Source organism: Silurus aristotelis, assembly GCF_946808225.1.
Source record: "Silurus aristotelis genome assembly, chromosome: 6".
NCBI lineage: Eukaryota > Metazoa > Chordata > Actinopteri > Siluriformes > Siluridae > Silurus > Silurus aristotelis.
Window position 1 is genome coordinate 24,039,675 of NC_139579.1, and position 25,431 is coordinate 24,065,105.

Consider the following 25,431-nt stretch of genomic DNA (forward strand, 5'->3'; position numbering starts at 1 on the left):
GCATGAGATGATGATTTTGTAATGTTCCTTATATCCAAACAACCTTTCTGACCAGCAAAACAGTAGTTTGTCTTATCTCTCTCTCTCTCTCTCTCTCTCTCTCTCTCTCTCTCTCTCTCTCTCTATCTCTCGAAGAATATCGCATTTTCAGTTTTTAATAAAGCTACTGCATATTGAGTGGTTTTAGTGAGTTGGAATGTTATTGGATTATTGTTGACAATTTTTATTGTATAAAGTGCGTTAGTTGTTGTGGTTTTTCCCTTTTTACACATCATTGGTTACCCAAACATTTAACAAATAATGGATTTTCCACAAAAAGTTACTTTTACTGTGTAGTCTTCAAGGGAGTGTCTTTCCTGTGACATGAAGAAGAGAACAGATTTCAGAAATTGACATCAGATTTTAAGGATTTCAGAGTCCAATGGAGACCTTCAGGGGTTTTATGCTGAAACAAAGCCTCTCCCAGCATTCTACATTTGGCCCACATGTCCATATGGCCTTCTTTTGGTTGTCACTTTTATTTAACATTTATTCAACTACATTTCTGAGAACAAAACGACTCTTATTGTCCCCACCCCCTGCCATTTTGTCTTTCTCTATTCTTCTCAGTAATTTCCCAGTTCTGGTTTCTGTTAGCATATTGTTTATTCAAGCTTGACCTGTAGCAGTAGGTCAGCGCACAAGCCTGGGAGGAGTTTCTTCTATGTGAAAAGTCTCCCTCCCTAACACTCCTCTTTTTGTGCATAATTATAAAAAAAAAGTTGTGCTCCATTCATAAGGTTGTGCTGAAGATTTTCTTTGTTGTAGATCCCAGCTTATTGTAGGTTATGTTTGTGCCCGGAAAATGAATATTACTCGTAGTCTTCCATCTGTATACCTACACCTGAAACTAATAAACTTTTTTCAAGTGTGTTGAGCTCACCACTGAATAAATAGATGAGCAATACAGAAAGATATAAATACTATTTCAGAATTGTTTGGATCACAGGTTTATATTTTTTTGTTGTAAGATTCAGCATTTCCAACTTGATGCTTCTTTGGTCGATATCTTTATGCTTTTGAAGATTCATTGGATTACTGAGTGATAAGCTGCTATTCATGGTCACTTCAAAAGCACAATCACTGGCAGGTAATATATTGCTTTTGTGGATAAGGATAAGTAACAGTGAGATCACATTCCCTTAGTGCATTTATGAAAGCACTCAAAATTTGATGATGCACATGTTCGCATAGAATCCATTAAATATTAGAGATGGTGAGCTGACAGACAAAGGACATACCAGATAAAATAACCAAATTGTGCTTTTCTTAAGGCTTCCTCTGTTCAGTTAGCACAAGTAATCTATCTCTTTTAATTTGATTTAAAGCAAAAAATTGGATGTGATTAAGAATCTCTGCAGTAGTATGTAAATGTAGAGGTGCAAAAGAAATATTCTATGGAGTGACTGTTTTACTTCATTCACTCTTTCATTTCTGGGTCGCAATAACAAAAGCATTTCCTCTTGGTACATAAACACAATCACTAAAAATGGTCTGGTATTTCATCTTCAGAATGCTATAAAGCCCAGGAAGCTAAATTTAAATATGATCTCAGTTTTCAGTTTGGCTTTAAAAGGTCTTTCGAAATATTTTCTAGAAGCTTACGATGTTTGATAATGCATTATGAGCAAACTGTGTATTAATCGAGTCAAGGAATGATAAGGTGCATCATATACTGTTGGATATGCCAACTACTACAGCTAACAGGAACTGGATTATTCTCTTTAATTTTTTTGCTGTTAGGGTGCACTTCTCAGGAGTTATAACAAGTACAATTTTGTTGTACAGTATTATAGTACTGTAGTGTGCAGTATTATATTCTGGCCCTAATGCCACAAATGCAGCATTAATTACTCATCTAAAAAGCGTATTCATTATGTGCTGCTGAATGGCTCATGCACAATTTCTGTATATTAGGTTGCAATAATTATACCTTTATAATGTTGAAATTGGAACCTAAGCCACCTATTCAGGCTATACTTATTTTGGGGTGCAAAAATGTGTAGAGAAACCACAGTATCATGTATCCAATTTGAATTTTATTACACCTTACAGAGCTCATGTCTGAGACTGCTGGTGTCAGGTGAGCACATGGTCTTCTGTTTCCCTTGTGCCGCTCATGTTGAACTATATATTTTATGTGCATGTTATTTGTACATGGATTGCATTTCAGAGGGTTTTTTTTAGGTTTCAGATTCAAATGATTTTACATATTGCCTAAAGCTTAGCTTTTGTTTGTGTTACACTCGAGTTCAAAAATGATCTGTGACTTACAATGACTAAAAAGCATAGTTGTACATATGATAGCTGTGTGCTTTTCCAGTCGTAAAATGTAGATTCTATGAGCTCTTGCGCAAGATAAAATACACATTATTTATTCCATAACTACATCATTTATTTCTGTGCATTTGATTATTAAAATCCCCTTTAAAGTTCATGCACCAAGGACCGATTTTTAAAAAGAAAATTACTTTGGAGAGCAAAAGAGTATGGATGAAAGAAAGCAATTTAATATAAATCATCTTTTTTAAGATGTCTGGAAATTACACTGATGCACAGTTCAAACCATTGCATTTTTTTTGCTGTTTTTATATATATATATATATATATATGCAGGCAGGCCAGAAACCTGACTGATCTAGAGAAGATCTGTGTGGAGGAGTGGGCCAAAATCCCTCCTGCAGTGTGTGCAAACCTGTTGAAAAACTACAGGAAACGTTTGACCTCTGTAATTGCAAACAAAGGCTACTGTACCAAATATTAACATTGACTTTCTCACGTGTTCAAATACTTATTTGCAGCTGTATCATACAAATAAATAGTTAAAAAAAATCATACATTGTGATTTCTGGATTTTTATATTTTTTTTTAGATTATGTCTCTCACAGTGGACATGCACCTACGATGACAATTTCAGACCCCGCCATGATTTCTAAGTGGGAGAACTTGCAAAATAGCAGGGTGTTCAAATACTTATTTTCCTCACTGTATAGATAGATAGATAGATATATAGATAGATAGATAGATAGATAGATAGATAGATAGATAGATAGATAGATAGATAGATAGATAGATAGATAGATAGATAGATAGATAATTTGTTTTTGTCAAAATGACTATTAAAAGGGTTATGTGTGTGTGTGTATATGTATATATATATATATATATATATATATATATATATATATATATATATATATATATATATATATATATATATATATATATATATATATATAAAATTAGTGTGTATGTATGTGTCTAACCGATTTTGCTATTTTATTATTTTAAAAATGTAGTTTTTGAAATTAGTTTCATTGGTGTTTCACCCATCAACAACTTACAAAGGTACTAATCCTTTCATTTTTACAATTATTCTTCTTGCTCTTTTTCTGGGCTATCAGTCATTTCAGGCACTGGGTTTGAAAAACATTTATAATAAATAATGAATATTGGAAAGGCTGCTGGCTGCCAAGGAATTCATGTCTTTACATGCAGAACAAGGCCTAATTATTCCTTTTACCTGTGAGATCTGTGTTTACTAGCACTTAACTAGCACATTAAAGTTGTATAATTGGAGTAAGCAATGTTAAGACAGTTCTTCATATCTACAAGATTTACTAGCACATCACTATTTTTCTTTTGTAGTCATTTTGAGATTCTGCATGTACACTTTCTGACACATTTTATTCAGAAAGTAAAAGCAATATTTGGTCTGTTCCGTTTTTTCAATTCTGCTTCCAATATTTCAGAGGGTGATTGCACCATATTTAGATCTAATGTGTAAAACTGGTCATGCAAGCATGTATTGTGTATGTGGTTATAGTTTCTATAGAATTGTAAATCCTAGCTTATGGGAAACAGAGGCAACTTGGTTTTTTGGAGGTCATAGCAAAAAGTTAGTTTTATCTTTTAAAGGCTGTGCATATAGTAGGGCAAATGAGTATTCTACAGATTAGTTCATTGATTAATTGAGTAATCAGATCAAGAGTAATACTTAATATACAAGAAAAAATAAGACTGGTTTCTTAAAGCAAACAAATAATGTGTTTCCTTTTTAGAAAAATTTAAATTTTTATTGCTGAAATTTCATACAAGAATATCTGTGAAAACTTAAATGCATTTAGTGCATGCCATATTACATCAGAATGCAAATATAAATAATAAAAAAGAAAATAAAAATATAAAAATCTATTTCGGATTACTTTTAAAAAGGTAAATGTTTTCTTTGTTTTAGTTTTCAATTATTCCAAACTTTGGAAACTTTCTGTTGTTTTTTGGAATGGATCTTCACCTTGCCCCTCGCTGTTTTCTCTCCAAGGGGTCTCATTTATAAACGTGACGTATGCACAAAACGAGTAAACACTGAAGGCGAGAATTGGAATTGGCAACACCGATAACACGCATAACCTTTGCATGATAATTGGGGTATGCACGTTTATAAATGAGGGACCCCAGAGCGGTCCTGAGTTTAGCGGTGCCTCAGTTATAATAGTCCGTGGGGAAACACAGTGCTCCGTGTGTAGTTAAATAGACTTTTTGTATTTATTTTACTTGAGTTACACAAGGAATTGTTATAGCCCTAGTATATACGTGTGGGTGTTGTGTTTGGGAGATACAGAGTGGGGACTGTAATGAAAGGATTATTGCCATAGAGGTGGGAGACTGGACACAATAAATGTAAAGGCAAGTGGAAGCTAAATTGACTGATCAAAGAAAAAAGGGAGAGCAAATCCATTTATTTCAATTCAGCCTGCTGCTAATGATTAAGGCAAACTTTGATTTTACCTTAATCAATTCAAACAGCCACTTGAGGAGTGAAGACATCCTTTGCATCTACTCTGCACCACTTTACTACAGAAAATCTGACTTCAGATGCAGTGTGATTGCTTATTTTGCTAATTTATGCAAGAAATATAAATGGGTTTATGATTTGTAGCTGCAAATTTTCACTTATTTCGAGCAGCATGTATATGGTGTTCATTATATCCCTATGGTCATAAATGTGCACTGCATTCCTAATTCAGATTTGAATCACTTTAAAGACTTAACTCTGTCACCTAGAAAAAAAAAAACTCTTCAAATTTGACTGACCGAAGTAGATTCTGACCTCTGTCCAACAAGAATATTGGCTATTAAATGAAATCCGAAAAATACACTGACGATTGAGCATTGGACTGCTGTAGTGGCGATGAAATCCACTGAATTCAGTTAAATGCATGCTGCTTTCAAAATCCAGCACTGACCAAGGGAGGTGACATTTAAAACTCTGCTCTACTATTAGCAGCAGGTGACAGACAGGTGTGCATGTCTGAGTATGCGGGTCCGTCACCTTTCAAATATTTCCAAAAACTTATTTTGTGTTCATAAAGTATATACATGTTTTTAAAATGATTACCACTTTGGCTCCTATTTTCATGGGTTCTTTTTTGCACGAGCTGACAGCTTATGTAGTTTCACACTGCTTATCAGTAGGTACTTTAAATACATTAGTCACCAGCAGTGTGCCTTCTTCCTCTCTGTGGAAGTGATTGTAAATACTTTACAAGAATGAGGATGTTGGCTGGAAGGTGTGAACAAATCAAAAGCATTGCTGTGGTTTAAACGTTAATGGAGTTAGATTTTTCTGGTATGCCTGTAGGAGTGTTCCTGGAGAGGAGTGCGAGACCTTGGCTGGGATAGTATTTGCCAGTTTGTTGTAGATATTGGTGGATGGCAGCTGTTTTTATTAATTCATTTACAGGTTATATTTTGGTTTTGGTTTTATCGCAAGCAGGGCTGGGATTGTTTAAACACCACACAATTGATTGGATTTAAGTGTTTTTTCTTTATGGTGATTGATTACATGTTTAATACCTAAACTTGTTTTATTAGCTTATCACCTGGATGAATGAACCTTTTATTTATGCGCTGCAGTGTTCTTCTGCCCCTGGCATTGTGTGCTTGCGCAGGCAGCTGTTGGGGCGGATGAGGCTCTGGCCTGCAGGCGATAACATCAGCAGACACCCGTGGCGCAGAAAGCATTAGCCTTTGAAAAGCTCTGAATTATCACTGGGTTGGTGGTGTTACCACTACATCCAGCGATACCCAGGTGTTGAGCTGTGGGTGCGCTGTGCTGGGGCTCTGCAGACAGCTCAAGCCGATCTTATCTGTCCCCTCCAAACCCATCTGTCCTTGAGAAGTTAATGTGTGCTGGGTGGAGGGGGAAATTCAACAATCTGAAAAGGGTGGATAGCATTCAGGCTGAGATTATACCTTTTACTTTGGCAGAGAATTTTTGGAAAACATTCATATTTTCTCTCTCTCTCCCCCTCTCTTTCTCCCTCTCTCGCCAGGTTGTGAGGATATCATTGTGGAGAGCATCTCTCTGGAGTCGCTGATTTCCATTATAAAGTGGAGTTCTCAGCCGTACGGCTCAAAATGGGTCCATAGACAGGCTATGCATTTTCTGTGTGAAGAGTTCAGTCAGGTCATGACCTCTGATGTGTTCTATGAGCTTACCAAGGATCAACTGCTTACAGCCATTCAGTCAGACTACCTGCAGGTACGGCTTTCTCCTCTCTTATGACCAGGACATGTAAAGCCTAACTTGAAGGGGGAGATTATGTCCAAACATTTAATCTTCAGGTTAAAACAGGTTGGATCTGATTTATATAGGTTGACCCTAAAAGTCACATAGTTCAAGACTTTTGTAGTTTCACACCTGTGCTCAGTTAATGATCAATCAATAAATAACTTCTATGTCATCCACCTTTGCATAAGAAGGAGGGTGTTGTGGCAAATGGAAACTTACCTGCCAAACCTGTCCGAAGAAAGATAATGCAAGTACTGTTCAAAATGAATTTGATTGCTATGGATTATACTTATGTTTAATAAATAAATAAATAAAACTAAATAATTAATAAACTACTAAGAATGTGGCAGTTCAAATTCTGCCTAAGATACTAAAGTCTTTCGTATCTCCCTGTGATAAATGCAACTTGGTTTCGAGCAGCACTGAAGCTTATGTTAGTGTTATGCTTATCTTTTTATGATGAACATGGGTTTTTCCAGATTGTGTATTTGTTTCTTCAGACAACCTGGTATATTTAAAGAAAGTAAATTCCATGATATTTAAATAACTTAAAGCAACTTGATTATATGCAGCTGCAAATAGTTTTTACTGATTTCTTTTTTTTCTTTATGTTAAGATAACATTAAGAGTATGGTATTTTAACAGCAGTGTTGTTATTCCAATGCTCTTATTTGCAGTTTCATGGTGTATAATGGGGTCCAGAAATTTTAAATCATTAACAAAAATTATTCTATTTTTTGCTTTCTTCTCAAATTTAATGCAACTTTCATTACAGGTTATAGTTGAGTGCTAAGTAGAATCATAGACGTGTATTTATTTCAGTATTTCATTTTCTTATTTGATTTAATGACTATGTAATGTAGACTTTAAGCTTGTGTGTTGGATCCAAGTCCTCAGTGTTGCTTGTATGTGTAGTTCAATGGAAGGCATTAGACTGACCTTCTGTACAAATTCATCCATTTGCTTTCATTTAAATAGTTACCTTCAGAAATCCCTCTGTTTCTTTTTTTTGTTTTAAATGTTTAAAAAATGTATTTATTTTCAATTATATTTTTAAAAATCCCAGAATTTTTGGACATTTTCCTCTACCTAGAATCTCTATTATGTAGTTTCCGACATTACATTGTGTGCAGTAGAACAAGTGAGCTGATGACCCATTTTCCTATTTTAATTACTGTGCATCTCCTAGAGGGAAGCTGTCTGTACCACTTAAGTGCTACGGGGGAAGAATCTCAAATTTTACATGCTCCCATTCAAGCCACAGTGTTGATTTTGGGTTTTAATACAGTTTTTAAACCCTTCTGGTATGTCATGTAAACAGCCTAGTAATGTACACAGTACTCCAAAGGGAGATTTATGTAAAGATGTCTGTCATTTTCAGGCATTCAAGGTAGGTCACATGGCTAGGCATTCAGTAGATAAGAGGAGCCACTGTGTGGGCTAAAGTGGTGTCTTTGCTCCAGTCTGTCATTAAAGTCTCAAATTCTTCAGCCCATCTTTGTGAAATATGAGTGTGGTAATATTCCTTTGCCTCACTGTCTCCCCGCCCTCTCTTTCACAGGCGAGCGAGCAGGACATTTTGAAGTATGTGATTAAGTGGGGGGAGCACCAGCTCATTAGGAGGATGGCTGACCGGGGTGAGATTGCTGTTCCCATTAACCCTCATGCACTGCAAATTTTCACCTCAGATATATACCCTCTTAGACTCTGTAGCACACAGCAATGACCAATGTATAGTCATGTCGACCGATGTATAGTCATGTTCTGTTCTGGCATAAACTATACAGCACACAGAGGTATAGTATAGCGAAACTGCCAGCTGTTAACCGCTTTTTCTTTTTGTGCTCATCAGAGCCCAATCTACTGAGCGGTACTGCTCACAGTGTGAATAAGCGTGGAGTGAAGAGAAGAGATCTGGATATAGAAGAACTGAAGGAGATTTTGTCTCTTCTTCTGCCTTACATCCGCATGGAGCACATTCTCCCAGCCAACAGTGACGTCCTCACTGATGCAGTAAGTGCTCATTGTATGTGTAAATGCAGTGATTTTTAGATTTTATGTCTGACAGTGCAGACTGATAAAGCACATCAGGCCCCACTTGACCTTATTAGTCTCTCTCATGCTGCTAGTTATTGCCTCCTGAAGGAAGGCTTTTGTGGACACACTGTAGGCAGCCGAACTTGGTTTGCTGAGGTGGTTCTGCTTTTTTGCAGATGAAGCGTGGCTTGATCAGCACTCCTCCGTCAGACATGCTGCCCACAGCAGAGGGAGGCAAAGCGAACGCCTGGCTTAGGCAGAAGAACACGGGCATTTATGTGCGTCCACGTCTCTTTTCTCCCTACGTAGAAGAGGCAAAGGTAGGCCTGCATTCTGTTTTATCATGTTCTGAATATCGAAATCATGATTTTCATATTTATCAAACAACTTTGGAATAAACAAGTCTATTGCACTGCAATTATGTGATTAAAAACCCTTTTCATGTTGTACATTTATAAGATAGTATTTCCTTCCTGAATCTAAATACTTGGACTAAAAGCAAGAACATCCAGTCATGTGAAAGCTAGGAATGCAGGAACTGTCCCCCTGGTCCACTTGTTTGGGGTTCAGGGTCTGCTTAAGGAGAGCTCTTATGTGAAAGTAATCAACTTGTAAGCAACAATATTTTAATAAGCATTAATTATATTACATGCATCAGCCAGTCACAATTTATTTGACATGGTTTTAATCCAGACCAGAGGTGACTAAACAATTTTCATCTGGGAGGGAATTGACATGGAATTTGGGAGGGAAAGACATGGTTATAATGTGTCTCGCTACAAACAAGCTCACCCTGGTTACAGACCTGAGTATTAAGGCCAAGTGTGAAAACACCTGACTATTAGTCTTTTAAGTGCTGAAAAATAATGAATGGCACTACAGCATAAACCAGTCAGGAAGCATGGACCAACAGCTATGTGTACTTTTGTAAAACAATTTTCCAGCGAAGACCAGGAGACTTGGATATCTTTCAGCAGTAGTCTTAATTGCAGAGGAGCCCACACGACAGAGCGTACTGCTTTGGCACGGCAGTGATTAAGTCCACTTTAAGAACTTAGCATTGTGGTTTTATACACCATTTTGGGGGGGGCAATCCCTCTGAAGGAGATCAAAGCACTTAGGTGACAATTCAAAACACACGAGGAAAGTAGCTGTCCCGGCCCAGATCTCTCTCTCTCTCTCTCTCTCTCTCTCTCTCTCTCTCTCTCTCTCTCTCTCTCTCTCTCTCTCTCTCTCTCTCTCTCTCTCTCTCTCTCTCTCTCTCTCTCTCTCTCTCTCTCTCTCTCAACCACTTCATTATCATAAAAATGCCAAAACACAGCTTTGTCATTCTCTCAGATCATTGGTTAAATTGTGAGCAAATGTCACCAACACAGCAGGAGACTGAGACAAGGCGATACCTTGCCCCATAGTTTCATACAAAGGAGCATTAGGGGCTTACAAACCTCCATACAGCACTTTGATTTTACATTATCATGTAATTCATGATATTACTTAATTTATCTCCTAAAGGTTTATGTATGTAGGTATAGTTCACAATACAGAAGAATAAAATAAAACTATTAATTAAAAATTACATTCCTGCAATACCAATATCATAGTGTCTTATATTTTAATATTTCAGGCAGCCAAAACTGTGATCATAATCAAAGCTCTGTGTGTGTGTGTGTGTGTGTATAGTCAGTCCTTGAGGAGATGATGGTGGAACAGACGGATCTGGTACGACTGAGAATGGTGCGCATGTCTAACGTGCCAGACACACTGTACATGGTCAATAATGCTGTGCCCCAGTGCTGTCACATAATAAACCACCAGCAAATCACTGGCAACCAAACCACTGCTCCGTCTGTTGTGGCCAATGAGATACCAGGTGAGTGACTATCCCGAATCACACTCGTAACCAAAGCTTTTCAAGCAGTGCTTAGTAAAGACGCTTAGAGGATGTGACTTGAAAGCGATGTTTTTCCAAGTTCCCTTATAAGCAAAGGCACAAAGGAACTGAAAGTCATTCAGTGGAACATTAGTCTCTGTTAATCTGTGTAATCGTGTGACTGCACATGATTGTAGAAATTCAAGAGAAGTATTGCATTAAGAAAGACTGAGGGAGTCTGCGAGTGTTTGTGATCACTAATGCAACCTTTTGAAGTCCTTTCCTATTTATATCTGCATGTGTGTGTAACAGTGCCCAGCTTGGCAGTGGTTAGAGAGATGATTTCCAGGCTACAAGAGCTCAGACACACAGATCAGGTCCAGAGAGCCTATGCTCTGAACTGTGGGGAGGGAGCCACAGTGAGCTGTGAGCTACAGCTTCGTGTTCTCAGAGAGTTTGGCCTGCCAGATGGAGCCACAGAGTTGCTGCAGGTGAGACTTTTGCAGCAATCAAAAATGTTTTTACAGCACACCTTAAAAAAAACTTTCTAAACTGAAATGACTGGTTGTTTCATGGTTATTCTTTGCGTATCCTATGCTGGCAGAACCCACACAAGTTCTTTCCAGAGGAGCGTTTCGGAGATGAGAGTCCTCTTCTTAGTCTGCGAGTCGGCCGTTGCAGAGTGAACAGCTCCCCTGCTATGGACACTATGTTTACAGAACTGGAGAGCCTTGGGAGTCTAAACCCCCCTCTTCCTCCTCCACCTCCTCCATATCATGCCATGTCTGCCCAGGCCCAACACAGAGTAGCTTGGGGCTCCAGGGTGGCACTGCCAGCCCCTCCTCGCTCCTTCTCGTACCCCTGTAACCACACACTACTTCAGCAGAGAGGATCCTCCATGCCCAAATCTGGCAACCTGGCATATCAAGCTCCTGACTACAGCATGGCTGAGAGCATGGGGAAAGCACTTAACACAGAGTCCTGTGGGGTAAATGTTTACATTTTTGAGCACTAAGCAGTATTGTGCTTACGAGTTATCGTTTCCTCTGAACTTCCTCAGGGTTACATATGACTCCTTAAAACTGAAATGTCCGACCATAAGCCAGAACCAGGATAGAGAATCACGACCATGTTTTAAAGAGTAGTATGAGATGATTATTAGTATATGAGCCAGTGTTTAGATTAACTACATTTTGTGGTAGCATAGTGGTACATGTTATTTCTATATTATAGTAGCTTTGTAAGGGGTTAAATAGTTTTATCAGCTGTATATCAATCATATATAAATTATTTAAAACATATAATTGAAAAATGGTTCTCAGAAGTTCTTCACACCCCTAAGTTTGTTGTTTAGGTATGGAAAGTCTGCAGAATTAAATGGTTCTCGTTTCCAGGCTTATATATACATATTAGAATTTTATAACCATGATGAACTAATACTACTGTTGTTACTGGTAAAGTAATGTAGAATCACACATTCTTGGTACGATTGATAACCAAGAGTGTATATCGATTAGTACTTTAAATTTACTCTCTGCTATTTTACATGTGATATGAAACAAGCTAATAATGTAGAACCTCCTACTGTTAATCTTCCAGAATTTAAGAATTCAAATTCACACAAATTTTTGACTATTTTTAAGCCAGGTAACATAATTTGTAATCAATCTCACCAATGTCATGTACTCATATATTAATATATTTCATTTATTCTTTTTTTTTTTTTTTTTTTTTTTTTTTAGGGTCTGAAACCTCTAATTAGTGATTACATGCCAGACATTGCCCTTGGAGTGTCCACTATGACTCTGTCTGAGCACAGCAAAGCTCAGGACACCACTCTTCATATTCATCCCAACATGGTCTCTACTATTCCACACTACCCACCTGGACCGTGTCCGAACGGGCGATACTCTCTCACTCGAATCTCCCACAAGGGACATGTCCCCAAACAAAAAGCAGAGCCTTCGTCTGAATATCCAGACCTTTATGACTTGCCCAGTCAAGATTCTCTTGCATCTAGCCTTCCTTCTCAAGCCACCTACACTGGTCCAGACGTGTATGGACCACGCAGAGGGCCATGCAATAACATTACCCTCTCATGTCTCCCTGACACTCTGTCAGTTCATACCCAGGCAAGGCAAGGACAGCCATCTGACTCTCTTCATTTGGATGTCTTAGGCCAAAGGTTGGATTTGGACCATACCTCCTCTGGAGTATCCTCAGTAGGGGGAGGATATGTGCCCAGTGGGCGCTCATTAAATGACTCGGACCTGACATGCGGTCTTGGACCTTTAAACGGAGGTACAGACTTGTACAAGGAGCACAGCTTAGTTCAAGATGGGACCACGGACATGAGAGAGGTCAGTGGAGGAGCTGGTCACCACAGGAACGATAGTGAAGAAGCAGGAATAAGTCGAGATCGCAGGTCACCTAATAAGCCAGAGTACCAATATAAGAAATCTGCACTTTAATAGCAGATACTGATAGGACATTGAACTTGGGCAAAGACTGTTACAAACAAGTGCTGATTTTCAGTGTAATCTTACAGGTAGCTATATTTCACTTCCATCACTTCCAGCTTGTTAGAAGGACTAAAGGGATCTGTCCTTTCAGGAAGTTGTGAAGTTTTTAGCAGGATTCATTCAAGAATGTTTAAGGGTTCGCATGTGTGTATATGTAGTAATGCAGAGGGTTTTGTCTCTTTTCATTTTAATGGATTCTCCTTGATACCAAAATGAATTCAGCAGAGTCTGTGACTGACATTAACTGATGAAGGTAACATCAATAAAATATGCCTCCCATTAAAAATGGGAATCAAAATCAGCTCCTAGATGAAAGTAAAACAAATAAAAAGAAAAAAACACTGCCAGTCAAAAATTTGGACCCCCTGCTCACAGGGTTTTTTTCATCTTTTTTGTTTTATTGAATTATAATTGACATCAGCCCTATGTAATACCAAACTGATTATTTATATCGAGTAAAGCAAATCAAAACTAATTTGTATTTTTAATTCTTCAAAAGATTCCTGATGAACAGTTGCACTTTCTTGACAATTTCCCAACTAGCTTCTTTAGGGAGATTCCCAGAATTAAACTGAGCACTTCCTTTTTTCAGGCTGATTCCCTTAAACGAAAAATAGTTTGGAGAAACAAAAACACCATTTTAATTCAAGCCAAGTTGAGTAGAGGTTTGAAAAAGAAAAAAAAAAAAGGTTTACTTTACTTTAAAACAAAATATCAACCAATAGCCTTCAGCAAGTAAATTCTATTCTATTCTATTATTAATACAATAAAAAATACCATCGGTGTGTCCAAACTTTTGACTTGTAGTGTTTATCACATACCAGCAAAGAACTTATTTCCCTTTAGGCCTGGATTTAGTATATTTAGAATGAATCAGTTTTTGGGGCTGTAAACAGGAAGAGGACACTTAACCTTTTCTTATAGTGGGCTGGATACATATGGATATATAACTATTTAAAAGCTACATCAATGATGTTGGGTCACCACACGCCACTAGAACAGCAATTACTGCACATTGGCATGGCTCCAACGAGTCTCTGGAACTGTACTGGAGGGATAAACATTTTTCCACAAAATATATTCCCTCATTTGATACTTTGATAACCTTTTTATATTTTCCTTCCCCTCTGCATGTAGTGGACATCGTGTTTTATTGTGTAACTTTATATGGAGCAATTATTCATCTGAGGGATTTTTTGGTTGTACACCATCCCAGAATGACCCGTTTTGGTACTGAGAAAATATTCAAAACCTGTGCTTCTGGTTTCCAGTGGCCAAACATTTGTCTAACAGTATAAGCATGATGTCATGCCTCAAAATCCAAGATGTCATTGTGCCATAGGCCAAAAGTCATAGCGAATATTGGCAAGTGTTAGTCTTAACCGTTTTCTTTCAGTCATCATAATATCCTCAAAGTATCCCAGAAAAGGTTAATGGTTAATATAAACATAATGCATGTTATGTTAAAAAGCACCAAGTGACTGACAGTCATCAGTTTTAATAGTATCATGCACCTTTTGTTTTGTATATATGTAATGTAGTGATTTTTTTTATATATAAATATTCCATTTTACACCTATTTAAATTACATACAATGTTATAGTATCTACAGTCAGGACTGTTCAATATTTACATTCACACCAGCCTTGAAAATGATTAATCCATGTACTGTAGAAAACATGAACATGCTCCGGTTCATCTCCTTCTCCTCCCATCCAGTGGCCTTAGCTGTGGATTTTGAGCTCAGAAATCGAGGAAACAAGTGCAAGCCATTACGTATTTTCCATGGAATTAATTTGATGAGCCTTGAATGAGCTCATAGTTAGTGAATAATGTACATTTTGTAGAGGAAAGTTTGTGCAGTGTGGACTACCCTGATCTAGTATGCTTCATTTTGTCATTTTTACAGTACCACCTAGTGGTAAAGAAACATGCCAGAAATATTTGTTAAAGTGCACTTTTTTTGGGGGCCTCACTCCTAGAATCTAAACAGGTAACAGCTAAACAAGCATTCAGTACATCATATATATTCATCATTGGACTGCATGTCAGCTACTGATCATACATGTATGCAATGTGACAATAGAGGATTTTGTAGCTATATTTTCCAGGCTTGATCCAAAGCAACACTATAATCCACATTTTATACAGTATTTTCTAGGATTTATGAATGACCAGTCCTTATTTGGCTGCATCGTTGCCGACAGATTTAAAGAGTAAACGTGAGATTTGGATACAGTGTAAAAATGTCATTATTGCATATTATCTGTACTGTGTGTGGGGGAAACCCTTAAACACAGTAACACGCTGCTAATGCACTCAAACGTTCTGTTTTGCTGCTCATCACGATGTACTTTAGTAGCAGAAACAGGTTTTTGCATTTATATCCATTTCAAGATACGTTTGCAGTTGTTAGAGAAATTTTTTGTTTTGTTTTCCAACTTGTCCTAAATAAGAGGAGAGGGCCTCGTGTTCATTACTGCAACTAGAACAATGCAGCTGACCTGAGCGTGTGCCTTGTGTGTGCAGAGGCTAAGTATTTTATTAAATTGGTGATTTTGGCCTATGCAAGCCTTCTTAGGAGCCTATGTAAATGGCCTGTACTGCCTCATGCACATCTTTTTGGAAATTAGGATTTTTAAACTCTTAGCTACCTTTTTATTTGGATTTGATTTGTGTTGTGGTTTGATACTGTTTCTAATAAATATGTTGAATGTACTTTAATATAATTGCATTTTCTTGTAATAAATTTTCACCAGGTATATTTTTCTACTGTTACCTCAGAGAGGGTAAATAACAGTGACCGGCTTTGCGGCTAAAAAGCATCCTTAGAATAAACTTGCTTTGATAATGTTGTTGTATTTTCAGTGTGTGTGCGTGTGCTGATTGCTGAGATGTTTGTTTATCGCAACACAAGTCTTGATTTATGCATCTGTAAGCTTTAAGCAAAATATGACAAGAAGCAACATGCATTTGTACGTTGTATTTAATCATCCAGTTTGACAAAAGCATAATCTAACATTCGTGAGTGTTGCCATTGAAACATCTAGAGCTTCTGGATCCCAGCCAACTCTCCAGCCCAAGAGTATTGACCACCTTGTCCATACGTCTTAATGTGGACATCAGTAATGTCCACTCCATCTACATTAGATGGGGTGAGGTGTGCAATAAACACTAGCAGCATAAAACATTTGCCGTTGCTTCTCCATAGAGACAGCAGTCTTTTTCAATTTGTCTGTTTATTCCAAGGGGAAAAAAAAAAAAAAAACCTGGAATGCAAGGATGGCCATGTGTACCAGCTCAGCTGCAGTAATACTGCCCAACAGAGGCCCGTCTTTTTTTCTTTGCCTGAAGATCTTCAAAAAACATGTGGATAGCCTCAGGGGTCACATCCTATAAACACAATAGATACATTCTTATTATTGCAGTTTTGTACTATTAACTTCAAGTGTGTACTTTACAAGTAGATGCTAAAAATTCTATTAAATTTTTTACCTTTCCCTGGTCAGCAAACTGCTGCAGGAACTCACGCAGCTCTGTTTTCATTTCATTATACTCTGTGAAGACAAAATTACCAGTGTTTTAATATTATTTAGTTTCCAAATGTATGCTTCTAACTCAATATCTATCTATTCATTATCATCTGAGTAGGAAAAAGGATCATATTTCAGAAATTTATGTTTTCTATTTAAATTGTTTTGTTTTTTTATTAAATATTAGCTTGATTCACTGAGCACAGTATTTACGTTAAATTTTAACTTGATCATTTTGATGTTCAAATAAATGTACACCTAACTTATTTCCCTAAAGAAACAAAATGTGGCGGTGATTAAAAAAAAAAAAAAATGTGCTGCCCCAAGTTGGAGAAATGAATATTCTACAAGCTTTTCAACATCTAGAGGTGTGTTGTGTATAACACAGTATACCCAGTTCAAATATATTGAATATTAATTAGATCTCTCACGTCAAAAGCGCTGACTATAAACAAAATTATTACCGACCAGGAGTTTAATGTAATGTTTTGGACATGTTTTTGGATTAAACCGAACGAATAGCTAGCATTCAATGAAGCGAGTCCTCCTGGGTATAGTTACATACACCCGCCTCGGCTAAATGGCAAGGTAGGTGGAGCCGCAGCTAATTATAATAAGAATCTAAGCATCACACAAACAACTAAAACGCAAATGTAACACATCCGAAGTTCTTTACACCAACATAAAATATTTAGCGTCCAAAAGCAGGTCTAGTCAGTCCATTCCATTTATTAGTATTTAGAAACCCCCACTCTAATTTTCTTGTAGAATTTGCAGAATTAATCACAAATATAGCTACTTCTTTAGACAAAGAATTCATTGGTGACTTTAATATTAGTTTTGATAATAGAGCAGTAACAGCAGTGGTGTCCATTCTAGATTCAGTAGTAATTAATCAATGTTATAGGACCCATTGCTAGTGGTGGACACACTGTTGATTTGATATTAACATTTGGATTCAATATAGAAAATAGTCATAATTCCACAGTCTGAAGCTATTTTAGATCACTACCTTATCTCTTAAAATCTGCCTCAGGCATTGCATTAGTACTTCGCCATATTACCGTGTTAAGCATACGTTCGCATTAACTACAGCAGCGGGTTTTATCGATAATCTTCCGGAGCTGTGGACATGAATTCGATCTCCATCTGACCCCGCAGAGCTCGACTGGGCCACTGAATGTCTAGAAATCAAGGTTCTGTTACACTCTAGATGTATCCCCCTTCAAAACCAAAATGATCAGGGAGAAAAAATTAGCACTAGTTTTCTTGCTAGACTAGAAAATGTTTTTGGAATAAAGGGAACAGCTCTCTCCTGGCTTAGGTCTTATCTGACTGATCACTATCAGTTTGTTGATGTAAATTGTGTGTTCTCCACGCTCTCTCAGGTAAAGTTTGGTGTTCTGCAAGGGTCTGTTTTAGGCCCACTGTTTTTCGCTTTATATATGCTGGCTCTGGGCGAAATCCTACATAAACATGGTAGTCGATTCCATTGCTATGCTGATGATACACAGCTGTATATTTTAGTAAAGCCAGATGAGAGCTCATCTTAACCATGTTAAGTGTGTATTTGTGCAGATTTGTGCTTATTGAGCCATAAGGGTGTTCGTAAAGTCAGGTACTGATTGACGAGGAAGAGCCCTGGAGTGCAGTCAGTGTTCCAGTTCATTCCAAATAAGTTCAATAAGCTTGTGGTCAGAGCTCAATAGCAGGCCACTCAGGATCTTTCACTCCAATTTATGAAAACTATGTTTTCATAGAGTTTGCTTGGTGCACAGGGACAATGCCATGCTGGAACAAGTTTGGGTTTTCAAGTTCCAGTGAAGAGAAAATTTCAAGCTGCTACTGCATCCAAAGACACGCGATACAAATTGCTCGATTTCTTCCAAACCAAGTGTCCAAGGAAACCATTTGACTTGAAGACTGCATATTATCATGTTGATCTAAGGTGACATTATTAATAATAAAAATCCTTTTACTTCCACGTCAAAATATAGTAATGACAATGACCTGTGCTTGGCACTAATTTTAGTATTAAATGTCCAAAGATATCCCCTGGCATGTTCAAAATTTTCAGGGGTGTCCAATTTTTTCCACAAAGCACCAGTGTGGGTGCAGGTTTTCATTCCAACCACACCACAAGTCCACACCAAATTCTACCTGCTTAAATCTAATGATTATTGGGTGTGGTCCTTCATTGGTTGGAATGAAAAAACTGCACCCACTCTGGCCCTTTGTGGAAAAGATTAGACACCCCTTGTCCAGTACATATATAGATTAACCTCATATGGTTCTTGTCAGACAATGTTTATGTATAACTATGTAGCCGACATAAACTCACCTTCTTCTTTCGGCTTCCTCTACATCTGCCTCTTTCAACCCAACTACCTGTATGTCTTCACTCACCACATCCATAAACCTCCTCCTTGGCCTTCCTGGTGGCTCCATCCTCAGCATTCTCCTACCGATATACCCCATGTCTCTCCACTGCACATGTCCAAACCATCTCAATCTCGCCTCCCTCACCTCCTACATGTGCTGTCCATCTAATAAACTTGTTTCTAATCCTGTCCATTCTCGTCACTCCCAACAAAAACCTCAACATCTTCAGCTCTGCTACCTCCAGCTCCACCTCCTGTCTCTAAACCATACAACAAAATAGGTTTCACCACAGACAAACAATATGAGAGCTAAAGCAACTATTATATAAAATAAATAAAAAAAATACTAAATTTACTATAGTTTTTTTTTCCCCAATTAGATTAAGAACAATGCCTTTATAGATAAAAAAGCAGCTGTTCTACTAGAGCGAGCAAATTCTTTTGTAAATGATTAAGTAGTAGGGTCAAGGACTTAAATAGCTCTTTATGCTCTATTACTTACGATAAATAATCTCCAGCTGCTGGACACGGTCCAGGGAACCAAGGCAGGACATGAGCAGGTCTTCCTTCAGTAATGCCTCACCCTTATTCTCATATGCAAGCAGGGTGTCTGACTCATCCATTAGGAACTGAACACCAGCCTCCACATATGATTTCTAAAAGGAAGATAAGCAAATAAAACAACAGATGGGGCAACTTGGACAGAACACATTGCACAAGGTCAGTACTGGGATCCTGCAGGAAACCACTGAGGGTGTGGGCGGTTTTTGGGTCCTGTGAGTAAAGTCAGATATAAAGCTTGTTGGAGAAAGAATGACCCAGCTGAATAACATTGTAACATTTTGGATTAAGCTTAGTGTATATGATTCCTTCCTGTTTTATTCAGATCAGGGTGTGTGTGGTTTCATTTATTTGTTGATAACCGACCATGTTTTCAGGAAATACCACAGACAGAAACAAACAAACAGCAAAATGGCTGTGGAATGGGACTTTTTTCCCCCCATCAAACATGCACAAGCATTCGAAATAAAAGTTCATACAAATACAAGTTTGTACTAAAATAAGACTTACCTTGCAGTCTGTGCAAATGCAAAGCTTGGGCCTCCAGTCGTATGGCCAGAACACTGACCCCACCCTTGGTCTCACCAAGCCTTTGGCCTTTAACTCCTTCAGTTTGCATGGCATGGTTTTAGACTGGCACTTAACAGGACACCTCTCCATCTCCTCACGTGTCCGCTTGTGGTTTACAGCCTTAATTCCATTACTAGTGAGCTGTTAAAGTGAATGAAATGCACCATTTAATTTAATGGTGTGTAAACTGTGTTCAAATGGAAACTAAAACACTTGTCTTGTGACTGAATTAGAACAAAGCTCAGCGTAAACATTTTGAACCCTCTGATGTTAGAGAACGAAAATTTTATTAAACGTTTGTAAATATTTACACAATGCAGACAGATGCAGTAACCACTCTGTCGTCCATTATGATCTGTTACTCACCCTTGCTTCCTTCTGACAGTCTTTACTTGTGGAGGGCTCATCATGGCCATTACTGCATGATGGCAACAGTGCCTCCTTCTCCTCTCTATTCCCTGCCACAGATTTATTCTCGTCATCTGTACTCAGACTCACATTGCTTACTGGGGGGTCTATAAGAAATAAAAGTAACACGTTACATCCCCATGCCTGTAAACACTGCTGTAAAGGAATAAAAAACGGTGTGTGATCACATGCTACTCACACGCAAAGTAGGCAGCATAGGTCCAAAGGAACGGCGCTTTGTTCATACAGCTCTCACACACCATCTCCAGTAAGTCCTCAGAGTCCACAACTAAACATCCCAGATGCTGCAAAAAGAAGGGAGGCATTCAAATGTTAGCCATGATTTTAGAAACAATGGTGCATGAAGGACTTACAATACAGATAAAGAAATACTCGCCGTATAGCAGCTTACCTTCGAGTGAAACCAGTCCTCACAGAGAATACACTGAATCATTGATTCACCAACCTTCCATCATAATGAGAATTATGTTAAAAAAAAAAGACAAGTCAATAAAGAGGAATGGCACATATCTAAATAAAAAAAACTGAATGCAAAGTTACTCAACATATATGCAACAATCAGGCATAACATTATGACCACCTGACTAATATTTTGTGTTGGTCCCCAGACCTGACCCGTCAAACATTAACAGCATTAACTTCTTCAGCAGTTTTAGCTACAGTAGCTCATCTGTTGGATCAGACCACACATGCATCAATGAGCCTTGGCCATCCAGGACCCTGTTGCCGGTTCACCACTGTTCCTTCCTTGGACCACTTTTGATAGATACTGAGCACCGCAGTCCTTAGTTTTGGAGATGCTCTGACCCAGTCATCTAGCAGTCATGCATCACTTGCTGCCTAATATATTACACACACTAACAGGTGCCATGATAACAAGCTTATCAGTGTTATTCACTCACCTGTCATAATGTCATAATATTATGCTTGATCGGTGCATGTCATACGCATACTAATTCTACAAAGCAAGAAATGAGTGGAATATTAGCAACATATACCTTATCATTCTCATCCGGGTAAGGTCTGTCACAGGAGCAGTATCGGCCAAAGAAATTGTGATTATAAATGTTCTTGCTGTTCTGTCCCTCTTTGTCCTGTGAATAATCAATAAATAAAGAGAGAGAGAAAAAAAAACAACAGTGAATTTAAACATGAAAATCTACAACATATTGTAGTATTAGTCAGACCACTAATTTGCAGTAGTGCCTGGTATTAAATTATCAGACCATGTCATGGTACATCATACATTTGTGAACAAAAACACTGCAAAATTAATGCATCATATAAACAGTCTTATGAAAGGTACATTTCTTTAGGGGTAAGTGGACAGACTGCTCTGGATTACATCCAGCACACACTTACAGCAGTCAGTTTGCATTTAAACAAGCCAAACTTGCTGTTCCCGCAATCACAGCGAAAATTCCTGGGGAAAAAAGAAAAGAAAACCATTAGCATGTCATGGTGCGGTATGATAAATTCACAAGTGATAAAAGGTGCAAACTGCAGGTTGTTGATATTAAAAGTAACTTCAAAGCCTTAGAATTATACCTTTTTGTATACAGCTCATAGATATTGTGGGTATCGTGGCAGGTGTTGGCACAGGCGAGGCAGACCCCAGCCGGCTCCATGCCTTCACCTGTACAAGTGCTGCAGGCAAACACAGCCTGTCTTTTCACATATCCCTGCAACATACAAGCAAAATCACACCACATATAGGCTTCATTCCATACAGCCATCTACCCCCTGCATTAATACACTACATAAGGGGAATTGACATGGTCACTCCACCTTATGTAGTGCACTACAGGTATAATAAGCAGCGGTTTGGGATTCAGCCACAGTGACAGACAAAGCCCAAGGATTATGTAGTAGTCTGATCACATTCTTTAATATCGTCCACAACATGCACATGATAACTGATTATACATTTTGAAATGGTATTATTATTATTATTATTATTTAGACTCACCTGAGAATATGAACACTTATCCGGATCACTGCCAGCCAGAACAGCTAGAGCTTCACACAGCTCCTCATCCTCCAGCTCGTCCATGGACCCATTATTGCCTTGCACTTTATTTACATCCATTCTCTATACTACACACAAAAACCTTAACCGATCAGTCGTCGTGCTCACACAAAACAAAATACTGTTACAACACCAACAAGCACGCGTTTAAACCGCAGTAAGACCATGGAAACAACAGCGGAGAACAAACCATGAACAACCAACGTGCAGCCCTTTACTTCCGGTTTGGGCCGGGAACAAATTTGGCGCGAAATAATGCTACCTTCACGAGCTCCCAGGTTGCTTCTCATGCAGCAGTAACAACGTGTGCTTTCAAAATAAGCGCACAGAGCTAGTTAAATCAGAATCAGAATCGGGTTTATTGGCCAAGTGTGTCGACACACACAAGGAATTTGGTTTCAGCTGTTAGTGACTCTCAAAGTACAAACATAAATAAAAACTATACTTCAGCTTGGACTATACAAGACAATACAGACAATGTGAGACAATATGAGTATTAAATAGGGATACAGATTGTATGACAGATCATATTGGCTGATTGCATCTGAATGTTCATGACATTTAAACCCATTGTCAGAAATAAATCCACATGCATCAGACGATTACACATGTAAACCAAATAGCACTAAGGGGTATATCAATAAGGGAAAACAAATTGCAAACATTCGACAAAACACAATTGAACAAACTGGAGATTAATAACAAATTTTAGATTTCTCAAATAGCTTTTAAGCTCTATTATTATAACTCGCGTTTACGAAGATTTGCACCTTTCAGTGTAAAAACAACGAAATTTGAGAGCAAGTGAACGCTGCGTGAATCACAACAGGAACACAACAGAAGCAAATTAGCGCTTTTTTTGTTTACATATTTCTACTGGGGGAAAAAAGTTTATATAGAGTAAAAGGACTAAAAATAAATATGTTTTAATATATTTAAATAAAATCTCTTACATGTTTCCTCACGGTGTGTGTCTGTGTGTAGCAGTGAGCAGCATAAATGTGACTGAGGGACAACAGTTCACATTCAATACACATTCACTCTTTCACCAGAACACAGAAACTTCTCTTCTCCTGAGCACTGAACATAGAATAATCCAGATTTTGGGGATTTTATACACCCTTGCTATTCCCCCTACAATTAAACAATACTATACTACAACACTTAGAGTTCAATAATAGAGTTTATAGGTTTTAGTCCACCATATATATATATATATATATATATATATATATATATATATATATATATATATATATATATATATATATACACACAGTACAGACCAAAAGTTTCAAAGAGTTTTCTTTATTTTCATGACTATGTAATTTGCATGAAATATAATATATATAATATATTATATTATAACATCCATATCATTCAAACTAGATCCGCCATTGCCAGTTGGTGGTATCTATTTAGCACAAACATACAGTTCAACATTAGTTCACCATCAAGCAGAACATTTTAAGAGAAATAAATGATGGAAGAAACTCATGATAATTAATTTAATATCAATCAGTATTTGACTAATTATTATAATTCAATTAATAGATTGTTGTGCTAAAAGTAACATTAGAGTCTTTTCACATAAATTGAGTTGATTAAGCAAAGAGTCGTGTAATAAAAAATTATAATTGGAACATTATAGCCATAATAAATCATGGCACTGTGGATACTTAAGTACATTTGAAGGCAAATGCTTTTGTACCTTTCCTCAGTTGAAAGTTTAAAGGGAGCACTTTAACTGAAGTAATTGGTTTTGGAGGTAAAGAAGAAGATGAGGAGAGTGAGGACAGCGGCAGCAGGTAAAGAGGGATGTTGCGAAAGCCATGGAAAAGGCATATGAGGAGCTGTATGTGAAGTTGGACACTAAGGAAGGAGAAAAGGATTTATACCGATTGGCCAGGCAGAGGGACCGACCTGGGAAGGATGTGCTGCAAGTTAGAGCAATAAAGGATGGAGAGGGAAATGTGTTGACTAGTGAGGAGAGTGTGTTGAGAAGATGGGGGGAGTATTTTAAGCAGCTGATGAATGAGGAAAATGAGAAAGAGAGAAGGTTGGATGGTGTGGAGATGGTAAAGCAGGAAGTGGATAGGATTAGTAAGGAGGAAGTGAGAGTAGCAATTAGAAGGATGAAGAGTGGAAAGTCAGTAGGATCAGATGACATACCGGTAGAGGCATGGAGATGTTTAGGAGAGATGGAGTTTTTAACAAGATTGTTTAACAAAATTTTGCAGAGGAAGAGCACCACAGAGGCTTTATTTGCTTTGAGAATGTTGATGGAGAAGTATAGAGAAGGTCAGAAGGGTTGAATTGTGTGTTTGTGGATTTAGAGAAGGCGTACAACAGGGTGCCAAGAGAGGAGTTATGATATTCTATAAGGAAGTCAGGTGTGACAGAGAAGTATGTGAGGGTGGTGCAGGACATGTATGAGGGCAGTGTGACAGCAGTGAAGTGTGCAGTAGTAACGACAGACTGGTTGGACTGCAATAGGGATCGACTCTAAGCCCTTTCCTTTTTGCAGTGGTGATGGACAGGTTGACGGATGAGTTCAGACAGGGGTCTATGTTGACTATGAAGTTTGCGGATGATATTGTGATTTGTGGTGAGAGTAGGGAGCAGGGAGTTAAAAGTGATAACTTTTGGGAGTGATAAAGGACTGTGATAGGACATTTTGAGGACAACATGAAAGTGCATCGATTGAGATGGTTTGGACATGTGCAGAGAAGGGACTCGGGGTATATTGGTAGGACAATGTTGAAGAAGGAGCCGCCACAAAGGAGGAAAAGAGGAAGACCAAAGAAGAGGTTTATGGATGTGGTGAAGGAAAACATGCAGGTAGTTGGTTTGAAAGAGGCAGATGTACAGCATTGAGTAGTATGA

General features: G+C 37.9%; 2 protein-coding genes and 1 long non-coding RNA gene across 5 annotated transcripts in view; 1 reads left to right on the top strand and 2 right to left on the bottom strand.

Annotated features, from left to right (window-relative positions):
- Positions 1-14,589, top strand: part of LOC310727437 (BTB/POZ domain-containing protein 7-like) — a 31,728-nt gene extending 17,139 nt beyond the window's left edge. Inside the window, exons 4-11 of the mRNA XM_083543920.1 lie at positions 6,375-6,583; positions 8,175-8,250; positions 8,466-8,626; positions 8,827-8,970; positions 10,331-10,520; positions 10,833-11,011; positions 11,125-11,508; positions 12,263-14,589. Of these exons, the coding sequence (XP_083400046.1) occupies positions 6,375-6,583; positions 8,175-8,250; positions 8,466-8,626; positions 8,827-8,970; positions 10,331-10,520; positions 10,833-11,011; positions 11,125-11,508; positions 12,263-12,991 (2,072 nt within the window). The 3' untranslated portion in view covers positions 12,992-14,589. The remainder of the gene's footprint in view (positions 1-6,374; positions 6,584-8,174; positions 8,251-8,465; positions 8,627-8,826; positions 8,971-10,330; positions 10,521-10,832; positions 11,012-11,124; positions 11,509-12,262) is intronic.
- On the bottom strand, positions 9,637-10,278 carry LOC310727488. The gene is made up of 2 exons (XR_014534034.1): positions 9,943-10,278; positions 9,637-9,875 (listed from the first exon to the last, which is right to left on the bottom strand). It is a non-coding gene; the product is annotated as an uncharacterized lncRNA (long non-coding RNA).
- Positions 14,590-16,010: 1,421 nt separating the features above from the next.
- Positions 16,011-23,611, bottom strand: LOC310727458 (putative E3 ubiquitin-protein ligase UBR7). Of its 3 annotated transcripts, none has more exons than XM_083543975.1 (12): positions 23,499-23,611; positions 22,486-22,613; positions 22,065-22,198; positions 21,879-21,939; positions 21,515-21,610; positions 20,908-20,961; positions 20,695-20,800; positions 20,454-20,602; positions 20,028-20,228; positions 19,459-19,612; positions 16,538-16,599; positions 16,011-16,435 (listed from the first exon to the last, which is right to left on the bottom strand). In XM_083543975.1, the coding sequence occupies exons 2-12, from the start codon at positions 22,603-22,605 to the stop codon at positions 16,343-16,345; spliced, it is 1,230 nt and encodes a 409-aa protein (XP_083400101.1). In that variant the 5' UTR covers positions 22,606-22,613; positions 23,499-23,611; the 3' UTR covers positions 16,011-16,342. The 3 variants fall into 3 exon arrangements, with proteins under 3 accessions (XP_083400101.1, XP_083400100.1, XP_083400099.1); XM_083543974.1 differs by lacking the exon at positions 23,499-23,611 and adding an exon at positions 22,736-22,851; XM_083543973.1 differs by lacking the exon at positions 23,499-23,611 and having other exon boundaries at positions 22,486-22,829.
- Between the last annotated feature and the right edge of the window lie 1,820 nt (positions 23,612-25,431).